The following is a 12,762-nucleotide window of genomic DNA, read 5'->3' on the forward strand; positions in this document are numbered from 1 at the left end:
CCCCAAAATCGCGGGTGAGGTAAGCCCACCGGTATCAGGGGCTTATCTACAGCCTTCTGGAATGCTGTAGATAAGCCCCCGATGTATCCTAAAAGATGAGAAAAAGAGGTTAGATTATACTCGCCAAGGGGCGTTCCCGCTGTTGGTCCGGGTGCTCCCATCTTCATCAGATGACGTCCTCTTCTGGTATACACGCTGCGGCTCCAGCGCAGGCGTACTTTGTCCTGTTGAGAGCAGTGCAAAGTACTGCAGTGCGCAGGCGCTGCGCCTCTGACCTTTCCCGGCGCCTGCGCATTGCATTACTTTGCTCTGCCCTCAACAGGACAGACAAAGTACACCTGCGCTGGAGCCGCAGCGTGAAGAACAGAAGAGGACGTCATCTGATGAAGATGGGAGGCGCCGGACCCGGACCAATAGCGGGAATGCCCCTGGTTAAGTATAATCTAACGTCTTTTTCTCATCTTTTAGGATACATCGGGGGCTTATCTACAGCATTCCTCAACCATGAATCTGCAAAAACCCTAGTCCATGCCCTCATCATCTCTCGCCTTGACTACTGCAACCTCCTGCTCTGTGGCCTCCCCGCTAACACTTTCGCACCCCTCCAATCTATTCTAAACTCTGCTGCCCGACTAATCCACCTGTCCCCCCGCTATTCCCCGGCCTCTCCCCTCTGTCAATCCCTTCACTGGCTCCCCATTGCCCAGAGACTCCACTACAAAACCCTAACCATGACGTACAAAGCCATCCACAACCTGTCTCCTCCATACATCTGTGACCTAGTCTCCCGGTACTTACCTACCCGCAACCTCCGATCCTCACAAGATCTCCTACTCTACTCCCCTCTTATCTCCTCTTCCCACAATCGTATACAATATTTCTCTCGTGTATCACCCCTACTCTGGAACCCTCTACCACAACACATCAGACTCTCGCCTACCATCGAAACCTTCAAAAAGAACCTGAAGACCCACCTCTTCAGACAAGCCTACAACCTGCAGCTACCACCGATCGACCAAACCGCTGCATGACCATCTCTACCCTCACCTACTGTATTCTCACCCATCCCTTGTAGATTGTGAGCCCTCGCGGGCAGGGTCCTCATTCCTCCTGTACCAGTTATGACTCGTATTGTTTAAGATTATTGTACTTGTTTTCATTATGTATACCCCTCCCCACATGTAGAGCGCCATGGAATAAATGGCGCTATAACAATTAATAATAATAATAATAATAATAATAATAATAATTAGCCCCTGATGCCAGTGGGCTTACCTCACCCGCGATTTTGGGGCGACAGATTCCCTTTAAACAAAAATCGGCCATGTTGGTACTTACCTGTTTAAAAAAAAAAAAAAAAAAAAAAGTTTCTCTTTCGCACATTGAGCGTAATAGTTTGACAATGTCGAACACCTTCCCTTTAATGTGGGCTCCGGCGGTGAACAGCTGACATGCTCCCAGATCAGCCGCGGGTGGAATCATGATCCGCCTGCGGCTATTAAAATGCAATTGAGCCAGAAATCCACCAATCGGTGACCCCTGTCAAGTGATCGTGGGTGACCAGTGTGTTGGCATGACAACTAGAGGTCTCCTGCAGACCTCTATGGTTGTCATTGCTGGATTGCTATGAGCACCGCCTGGTTGTCGGCAGTCATAGCAAGTGAGTAATTCTGCTACATACAAACGATCTGATCATTGCATGTATTTAGCAGAGGCGATCAGGTTATGACAGCTTTTAGTCTCCCATGGAGACTATTGAAGCATGCCAAAAGGTGGGGAAGGAAAAAAAAGAAAGTTTAACCCCTTACCGGCATCGGACGTACTATACCGTCCGATGCCGGCTCCCCTGCTTTGATGCAGGGCTCCGCGGTGAGCCCGCACCAAAGCCGGGACATGTCAGCTGTTTTGAACAGCTGACATGTGCCCGTAATAGGCGCAGGCAGAATCGCGATCTGCCCGCACCTATTAACTAGTTAAATGCCGCTGTCAAACGCAGACAGCGGCATTTAACTACCGCTTCCGGCCGGGCGGCCGGAAATGACGTCATCGCCGACCCCCGTCACATGATCGGGGGTCGGCGATGCTTGTATATTGTAACCATAGAGGTCCTTGAGACCTCTATGGTTACTGATTGCCCGTCGCTGTGAGCGCCACCCTGTGGTCGGCGCTCACAGCACACGTGCAATTCTGCTACATAGCAGCGATCAGCAGATCGCTGCTATGTAGCAGAGATCAGCAGATCGCTGCTATGTAGCAGAGCCGATCGGGTTGTGCCTGCTTCTAGCCTCTCATGGAGGCTATTGAAGCATGGCAAAAGTTAAAAAAAAAAAAGTTTAAAAAAAAATGTGAAAAAAAAAAAAAAAAAACATAAAAGTTTAAATCGCCCCCCTTTCGCCCCAATCAAAATAAATCAATAAAAAAAAATATCAAATCTACGCATATTTGGTATCGCCGCGCTCAGAATCGCCCGATATATCAAATAAAAAAAAGTATTAACCTGATCGCTAAACAGCGTAGCGGGAAAAAAACTCGAAACGCCAGAATTACGTTTTTTTGGGTCGCCGCGACATTGCATTAAAATGCAATAACGGGCGATCAAAAGAACGTATCTGCACCGAAATGCTATCATTAAAAACGTTATCTCGGCACGCAAAAAATAAGCCCTCAACCGACCCCAGATGATGAAAAATGGAGACGCTATGAGTATCGGAAAATGGCGCAATTTTTTTTTTTTTTTTTAGCAAAGTTTGGAATTTTTTTTCACCACTTAGATAAAAAATAACCTAGTCATGTTTGGTGTCTATGAACTCGTAATGACCTGGAGAATCATAATGGCAGGTCATTTTTAGCATTTAGTGAACCTAGCAAAAAAGCCAAACAAAAAACCAATGTGGGATTGCACTTTTTTTGCAATTTCACCGCACTTGGAATTTTTTTCCCGTTTTCTAGTACACGACATGCTAAAACCAATGATGTCGTTCAAAAGTACAACTCGTCCCGCCAAAAATAAGCCCTCACATGGCCAAATTGACGGAAAAATAAAAAAGTTATGGCTCTGGGAAGGAGGGGAGCGAAAAACGAACACGGAAAAACGAAAAATCCCCCGGTCATGAAGGGGTTAAAAATAATATAAAAGTTCAAATCACCCCCCTTTTGCCCCATTGAAAAAAAAAAAAAAAAAAAATGATTAACCTGAAAATTAAACGGCGAATAAAATTCAAAACACCAAAATTACGGGGTTTTTTTTTTTGTCATGGCGACATTGCATTAAAATGCAGTAACTGGCGATCAAAAGATCGTATCTGCACCAAAATGGTAACATTAAAAACGTGAGCTCTGTGCGCAAAAAATAAGCCCTCACCCAACCCCTGATCAAGAAAGATGGAAACGCTACATGTATTGGAAAATGGCGCAATTTTTTTTTATTTATTTATTTTTTTTAAATTTAAGTTTGGATTTTTTTTTTCACCACTTAGATAAACTCTGGGAAGAAGGGGAGCAAAAAAATGAAAGTGCAAAACCAAAAATACCTTTGTTCTGGTGACCGGAAAATTGCCCACACAAAAATTGCCAACTGCAGCATCACAAAGTTTCAGATCTATGATATTTGAGTTGCAAGGTGAGGATGTTCACATGATATGTGAAAAATGCCCACAGAAAATTTCCCACAGACTGGACTATAGGTTAAATGCTCTGCAGGATAGGGGGATAGTATGCATGCATACGCGAGATGCTCTGCAGGAGAGAAGAATATTATATAATTATAGGCGAGATGCTCTGCCGGGCAGGAGAATAGTATAGCATCATGCGAGATGCTCTGCAGCACAGAAGAATGTCGGCGAAAATTGCCCACACAGAAAATGACCCACAAGTTTATTAAGGAGTTCTAATAACTTCAGCTCATTAAACGATCATTGCACACCTGGAAAAAGTTATCCACATGGTGATCATCCTGAACAGGCACAGATTATTAAAGGGAACCTGTCACCCCCCACAGGCGTTTTTTTAACTAAAAAAAAGCAACCTTGTGCAGCACTAATGCTGCATTCTGTCAGGGTGGCTCTTTTAGTTGGGGTCCCTGCAAACGCTGAACTATTCGTTTTTATAATTTGCCCCTCATACCTGTAGTTTGTCCATGGGTCCTGTCTTTTCCTCCCGGACACAAATGCCTCCCAGACATCTCTCAGCCCCTCTGTGCCCCGCCTCCTGTGCCTTCATTAAAGTCCCCGGTGCCTGCGCTGTAAGTTCCCATCATGTGATGGAGTCGAAGGGCAGCGCAAACTGCGCATGTCTGAAAAAAAAGGATGTGGAGGCGGCGCCTGGCACGCAGAGGGGCCGAGTGTTGGCTGGGAGGAGTTTGTGTCCAGGGTAAAAGACATGCCACCCGGACAAACTACAAGTATGAGGGGCAAACTATAACAACGAATAGTTCAGCGTTGGCAGGGACCCCAATTAAAAGAGCCACCTTGACAGAATGCAGTATTAAAGAGCCACTTTGTGCCGCACTAAGTTAAAAATGTCAGGGGGGTGACAGGTTCCCTTTAAAGAGGTCCAATAACAATAACTTTAGTAAAACAATCATTGCACACCTGCAAAATTAGCCATTTTACTGCAAATTCCCTATTTTCCTTAAGTATGACATGCATCGTGGTGCAGAGACCTGTCGGGTCCGTATACTGCGATACATGTTGCCAGCGCAGTGGCTGTGAGCAGACATCGGACGTGCAGCCACAAGGAGCAGTGCATGACAATGGCGCACACTGATGTCAGCTGCCGGGCTGCGCGGTGGCTACAAAAGACACTGGGCAACGCGGGAGCAGACAAAAAGGTGAGTAGAATGGTTTTAATTATGCATTAGGGGCAGAACGGGGACACATACACTAGGATTGGGGACAATGCAAACCAGCATTCGGACATGACTACATAATTAAAGGGGGCAATTTAGAAGTTTTTATAGAATATAGAATGCTACAAGGGCGCATATATTGACGCGTGCGCGCGTCAAATTCCATACTGGGGCCCATCGGCCTCCAGTTACACCACTGCAAGACCATATCGTACATTTTCAGCAAGAACACAAGGTGGTACAAGTGACAGAATCTCACTTTTCTGCTGTGCCTTCTGGGCTTCCAGGACCATCTATCTCAGCCAGCAGCACCCTGCTTTTGGTGGGTTCCCACTGAGATGATAATGTATTAGATGTGACCTGCAGTACCATGTAGCTCCAAAGATAATACAGTGATACTTTTGTGAGTACTGATAGTAGTGGTGGCTCCTCTGGATCACACTGCTGCTGGTTCTGCATAGGCTGCTGTTTTGGGCTGGTGGGAGGAGTAAGCAATACCCCCATGCCATTGAGCATACATTTCCTAACGGAGAGCCACCCATTTTCTCTATACACTGTACATGTTTATAAGCACATACCGTTTATACTAGAGTGTAAGCAGAGATTTTCAGCCCATTTTTTTAGGCTGAAAGTGCCCCTCTTGGCTTATACTTGAGTCATTGTCCCAGAGGGTAGGTGGGGGAGGGAGAGCGGCAGCTGTCACCACATACTCACCTGCTCCCGTCGCGTCTCTGCATGTCCCCGCTTCTCCAGCACCCGCAGCCCTTCCTGTCTTCAGCGGTCACGTGGTACCACTCATTAAAGTAATGAATATGGACGCGACTCCACTCCCATAGGGGTGGAGCCGCATATTACTTTAATGAGCGCTACCAGTGACCGCTGAACACAGGAAAAAGCTGCCGGCATCAGAGACCATCGCATCGGAGAAGCAGAGACCGCGCCGGGAGGGTGAGCATTGCGATATTCACCTGTCCCCGTTCCACCGCCGTGCGCCGCTGTGTCTTCCGCATCCTCTGTCTGTGACAATCAGGTCAGAGGGCGCGATGATGTGTTTAGTGAGCGGCGGTGGAATGGGGACAGGTGAATATCGCAAGTGCTGGTGTCCCCGCCTGCTCAGAACAAGAGGTGAGTGTTTTTTTTTTTTGTTTTTTTTTTAATCGCAGCAGCATATGGGGCAAATGTTTCTATGGAGCATCCTACGGGGCCATAATCAACCTTTGTGCAGCATTATATGGGGCAAATGTTTCTATGGAGCATCTTATGGGCCCATCATAAACTTTATGGAGCATTATATGGGGCTCCTAATTCCATATGGATATTCAAAAACAACTTTCTGATGTCTCAATTTTACTTTTATTGGTATCTCCATTTTTGAAATTTACCAGTAGCTGCTGCATTTCCCACCCTAGGCTTATACTCGAGTCATTAAGTTTTCCCAGGTCTTGTGTGCAAAATTAGGGGTCACGGCTTATACAAGGGTCAAATTATACTCTAGTCTATACAGTAATACAATAGGCAATGATAAGAGTGGGGCACCCCCGAGGCACCTGCCACCCCTGATCTAACATGTGCACACATGCATTTAGCTTGCCACACATTGTTAAAATATTTGGCTAGATTTCATGTGTTTTATTTTAAAAGGTATTTTTCCATCCCCCAGTCACGGGTGTCACTACCCCTCAATTTGACAGATTTCCCTGGTTGCGCCGACTTCACTGGAATCCCGCTCTTGCGCTGTGTGGTGCTTGGAGACGCAATTGCGCAGTGCCGAGTGGGCAGCCGGGTGTCACGGCGCGTGGATGAGGCCCCTTAAATCGACACTGCGCAAACACAGCTCCCCGATAGACACTGTGCAAGCACAGGATTTCGGTGATGTCGGTGCAACCAGGGAAATCAAACTTGAGTGGGCAGCGGCACCCATGACTGAACAGAAAATGAAGCACACACCCCATGACTAAACAAGCAGGTATCAAATATATTTAGTGCTTTTTGGATTTTTTTTTTAAATTAAAAAATGTTAGGCTAGGTTCACATTAGCTTTTCTGTGCTCAGTGTATCATCTGCATGCGCAAACATATGCCAAAGCATGCTTACGCCAGCGCATCATCTTGCACATGACGCAAACAAAACCGCTTTTTGTGCGCATGCTTTTAAACATGCGTTTGCATTTTTTATGTGCATGGAGGAGACGGTAACCTCATTTTCTGGAGATGAGCAGTCTGAAGTACGCATTGCACATCGAACGCATGCGTCCGTACGCATGTCCTTGCATACAAATGCGCTCACATAGACAAGAAATGCGTTTTGACGCACTCATCTGCATGTGCATGCCTGCACATATTTAACAGATTTGACGCCTCCAAAAATGCAACATGTTGCATTAGCCGTGCCCACCGCAAAACGACGCACGCGTATACAAATGCATGTCCATGCGTACACCATGTTAAATATATGTACGCATGCATGCGGATCAAACGCTGCGCACAAAGATGCAAATGTGAAATCAGCCTTAAGGTACCTTCACACATAACGATATTGTTAACGATATCGTTGCTTTTTGTGACGTAGCAACGATATCGTTAAGGAAATCATTATGTGTGACAGCGACCAATGATCAGGCCCCTGCTGGGAGATCGTTGGTCGCTGAACAAACTCCAGAACTTTATTTCGTCGCTGGATCTCCCGTGGACATCGCTGGATCGGCGTGTGCGACACCGATCCAGCGATGTCTTCACTGGTAACCAGGGTAAACATCGGGTAACTAAGCGCAGGGCCGCGCTTAGTAACCCTGGTTACCAGCGTAAAAGTACTCTGCACTCCTCCTGCACTGGCTGTGAGCGTCGGTCAGCCGGAAAGCAGAGCGGTGACGTCACCGCTCTGCTTTCCGGCCGCTGTGCTCACAGCCAGTACAGGAGGAGTGCAGAGCACAGCGCCGGGGACAGACAGCGGAAGGTAAGTATATAGTGTTTGTTTTTTTTTACTTTTACGCTGGTAACCAGGGTAAACATCGGGTTACTAAGCGCGGCCCTGCGCTTATTAACCCGATGTTTACCCTGGTTACCCGGGGACTTCGGGATCGTTGGTCGCTGGAGAGCTGTCTGTGTGACAGCTCTCCAGCGACCAAACAGCGACGCTGCAGCGATCCGGATCGTTGTTGGTATCGCTGCAGCGTCGCTTAGTGTGAAGGGGCCTTAAGTGATGCACACTGCCTCTCCAACAACGAACTGGGGACAGTTTAGATGCTTGAAATGATGTGACAGGACCACTTTATAAAGAAGCACTACTCCCATCAAAGTTTTTAGCCACTTAATATATTGCAGTCTTTATTTTATACAGCACTGTGACCAACTACAATTGCTCATTTTGCCTTTCTACACAGTTAATTGTTCTCTTTTCTCTGCCATTTAGAAACAGGAAGTCTCTTGTTCCTGCATAAATCATTCCCCTCTTCACCTCCCGACCCAGCTGCTCCACTCCTCCCCCCCACCACAGACTTTTGCAGTGACTCATAAGTTATACAAGAAAAAAAAACTGACCTGCTTCTACACAAAGCTTAGAAGGATTTAGAGTCCGTTTTTAAATGACATAACCTCATAGACCATTTAATGGAAGACAGAAGAATTAGCTGTGTAGAAAGGCAAACGAGCAATTGTAAGTACACCCTGTTATACAATATGGTGACTGCAATATACTAGGATACAAAAACAGAATAGGCATGAGAATTACACGAAAGACAACCACACTGTTAGGCCTATAACATTTTGTACTAGTCCTCAAGAAATCAACTTTTACGTCTATCAGAAAAAAAACAAAAACGCTGATACCGATAAAGACATTGCGCTGTGGTATAATAGCAAGGTATTCTTACCAGTTCGACACGGGGCAAATGTGGTTGTTCGACAATGCCATGGCATATCTGTAATACAAGAGAAACATACATTAGGACCTATACATGTGCACATGATTAGAGTGTTTTAATGAAAGTATTTGGCTGTTTATTACTACTAGTAAGCAAGGTAGGTTTATTAATTGAGAATTGTTAGCTTTTTTTTTTTTCTTTCACATAAGACTGCAATTCTCCATTATTGGTTGGAAAACTTTACACCCAAGTTCAGATCCTCAAGTTTGTACAGCAACACAACTGTCTAAGTCTGCCACATTTAAAGCAACTCCTTACCAGACATCAAAATCATGAGATGAAATATACAAGTTACAGTAAAATGCACCAGACACAATGGGCCCAATACATCAAGGCTGGCGTTGTTCATGCCCGTCTTCATAGGGGACGTGCTGGAGTCACATGCTCCCGAATCATGAAGAGGTGCGCGCCTCTTATCAATCTGGAACGACTTGAAGAGTGGAGTGTGTCATGCCAGAAATCTTACTCCAATCAAAGACTGGAGTGAGATTTCTGGCATAGGGACCTCCACAATTAGTCATGAATTAGACGAATCGTGGCATCACGCTCCCGCAGTGCACCAGTCTAAACCCAGCTCCAACCCATGTTAGCAGTGTTGGGAGAACCTGGCATAAAGACGATAAATATTGCAAAAATTGTGTGACTTTTTAAAGCTTTTACATCAGAATTCTGGCATGTAATATTTGATTAATCAAGTCCAACATTTACAGCTAATCTAGGTTTTGACTTCACTTAAAGGGAATCTGTCACCTCATTTTTCGCATCTAAGCTGCGGCCACCGCCATCAGGGGCTTATCTACAGCATTCTGTAATACTGTAGATATGCCCCCGATGTAACCTGAAAGAAGAAAAAAAAACAAGTTATATTATACTCACCCAGGGGCGGTCCGGGGCCTCCCATCTTCATACGATGTTGTCATCCTCCATGCTACGTGACGCGGCTCCTGCGCAGGCGTACTGATTTGCTCTGTTGAGGGCAGAGTAAAGTACTGCAGTGCGCAGGGCCTCTGACCTTTCCTGGCGCCGGGGTACTGCAGTACTTCGATCTGCCCTCACATGAGCCCAGGGGCTGGCTGGCACTTTTCAGCCTGGGGGGCAATCACAAGGCAGTGGCCCTTCAGTTGCGGTGGCCCTCCTTTTTCCTGCTTACCTCTGGCCATTGCATTAAAGCAGCAGACATAACAGGCTTTAAAAACATGCTGGTACAGAGATATGGAAACAGAACTGAGCTTGCTGCATAGATATGGGAGCAGAACTGAGCTTTCTCCAGAGATAAGGGAGCAGAACAGAGCTTACTACAGAGATATGGGAGCAGAACGGAGCTTACTACAGAGATATGGGAGCAGAACGGAGCTTACTACAGACATATGGGAGCAGAACAGAGCTTACTACAGAGATATGGGAGCAGAACGGAGCTTACTACAGACATATGGGAGCAGAACAGCTTACAACAGAGATATGGGAGCAGAACGGAGCTTACTACAGAGATATGGGAGCAGAACGGAGCTTACTATGAGATATGGGAGCAGAACTGATCTTACTCCAGAGATAAGGGAGCAGAACAGAGCTTACTACAGAGATATGGGAGCAGAACGGAGCTTACTACAGAGATATGGGAGCAGAACAGAGCTTACTATGAGATATGGGAGCAGAACAGAGCTTACTATGAGATATGGGAGCAAAACAGAGCTTACTACAGAGATATGGGAGCAGAACCGAGCTTACTACAGACATATGGGAGCAGAACAGAGCTTACTACAGAGATATGGGAGCAGAACGGAGCTTACTACAGAGATATGGGAGCAGAACGGAGCTTACTATGAGATATGGGAGCAGAACTGATCTTACTCCAGAGATAAGTGAGCAGAACAGAGCTTACTACAGAGATATGGGAGCAGAATGGAGCTTACTACAGAGATATGGGAGCAGAACAGAGGTTACTACAGAGATATGGGAGAAGAACAGAGCTTACTATGAGATATGGGAGCAGAACAGAGCTTACTACAGAGATATGGGAGCAGAACAGAGCTTACTATGAGATATGGGAGCAGAACTGATCTTACTCCAGAGATAAGGGAGCAGAACAGAGCTTACTACAGAGATATGGGAGCAGAACGGAGCTTACTACAGACATATGGGAGCAGAACGGAGCTTACTATGAGATATGGGAGCAGAACTGATCTTACCCCAGAGATAAGTGAGCAGAACAGAGCTTACTACAGAGATATGGGAGCAGAATGGAGCTTACTACAGAGATATGGGAGCAGAACAGAGCTTACTACAGAGATATGGGAGCAGAACAGAGCTTACTATGAGATATGGGAGCAGAACTGATCTTAATCCAGAGATAAGGGAGCAGAACAGAGCTTACTACAGAGATATGGGAGCAGAACGGAGTTTACTACAGACATATGGGAGCAGAACGGAGCTTACTACAGAGATATGGGAGCAGAACGGAGCTTACTACAGACATATGGGAGCAGAACGGAGCTTACTAGACATATGGGAGCAGAACAGAGCTTACTACAGACATATGGGAGCAGAACAGAGCTTACTACAGAGATATGGGAGCAGAACAGAGCTTACTACAGACATATGGGAGCAGAACAGAGCTTACTACAGAGATATGGGAGCAGAACGGAGCTTACTACAGACATATGGGAGCAGAACGGAGCTTACTACAGACATATGGGAGCAGAACAGAGCTTACTACAGAGATATGGGAGCAGAACAGAGCTTACTACAGAGATATGGGAGCAGAACAGAGCTTACTACAAAGATGTGGGAGCAGAACAGAGCTTACTACAGACATATGGGAGCAGAACCGAGTTTACTCCAAAGATAAGGGAGCAGAACAGAGCTTACTACAGAGATATTGGAGCAGAACGGAGCTTACTACAGACATATGGGAGCAGAACAGAGGTTACTACAGAGATATGGGAGCAGAACAGAGCTTACTATGAGATATGGGAGCAGAACAGAGCTTACTACAGAGATATGGGAGCAGAACAGAGCTTACTATGAGATATGGAAGCAGAACTGATCTTACTACAGACATATGGGAGCAGAACAGAGCTTACTGCAGATATATGGGAGCAGAACAGAGCTTACTATGAGATATGGGAGCAGAACTGATCTTACTCCAGAGATATGGGAGCAGAACAGAGCTTACTACAGAGATATGGGAGCAGAACTGATCTTACTCCAGAGATATTGGAGCAGAACAGAGCTTACTACAGACATATGGGAACAGAACGGAGCTTACTACAGAGCAGTGGCGTAACTACAAAAGTTATGGGCCCCACTGCGAACTGTCAAATGGGGTCCCCCCATGCCAAAATATATAGATGAATTAGAAATGGCGACACACGCAAACGTCATCTGCATTAGTAATACATGCACCATTACATAATTAGTTGTAGGCTGGGTTCACAAGAGTGAAGTTTACATTCTGTATACACACCACAACCTCCAGCCTAGCGGAGGGTATCCCTCCTGTAAACCCAGCCTGACGGGGTCAACCCCTTATAAATGGAAGTGTGCTCCTCTAAACCATTTAATCACTGCCAATCCTCCAACCGTAAGTGGTGAATTTCCAGAGCTGGGAAATGGGAGCTCAATATTAGAACACGTCAACTTTAGTTCCCATCCCGCCTCAAGGAAGTATGGCAGACAGGTGTGATAAGACTATTAGAAAAACTACTGCCACACACACAGCAGTACATACTGGCAGAAGTGTGAGGGCATTAGTGCCCGTGTATGGACATGTTAGTGCCTCTTAGCTTCTGGCAATGTTTTACCTCAGCTCACATTTGGGCCATACCATTGTAAAACAGGTAGACACATTTACCCACTGACCCTACTATTCATAAGGAACTGCTGTCTACCCCTTAGTTGCCACTGTATATAGTCAGGGTGGGAATGTGGGCTATAGAACAACACAGGGCGATGACACTGCTACCTGAACCCTTCTGCTGCCCTACTATGTGCAGGGAAT

The 12,762-nt window shown here is 46.0% G+C and overlaps 1 protein-coding gene across 1 annotated transcript in view; it reads right to left on the minus strand.

Annotated features, from left to right (window-relative positions):
- The window catches only part of LOC138665633 (transmembrane protein 150A-like), a 176,067-nt gene that overhangs the window by 110,544 nt on the left and 52,761 nt on the right, over positions 1-12,762 (minus strand). The window contains exon 2 of the mRNA XM_069753285.1: positions 8,715-8,762. Within this exon, the coding sequence (XP_069609386.1) occupies positions 8,715-8,762 (48 nt within the window). The remainder of the gene's footprint in view (positions 1-8,714; positions 8,763-12,762) is intronic.

Source organism: Ranitomeya imitator, chromosome 2 (assembly GCF_032444005.1).
Source record: "Ranitomeya imitator isolate aRanImi1 chromosome 2, aRanImi1.pri, whole genome shotgun sequence".
Classification (NCBI taxonomy): Eukaryota; Metazoa; Chordata; class Amphibia; order Anura; family Dendrobatidae; genus Ranitomeya; species Ranitomeya imitator.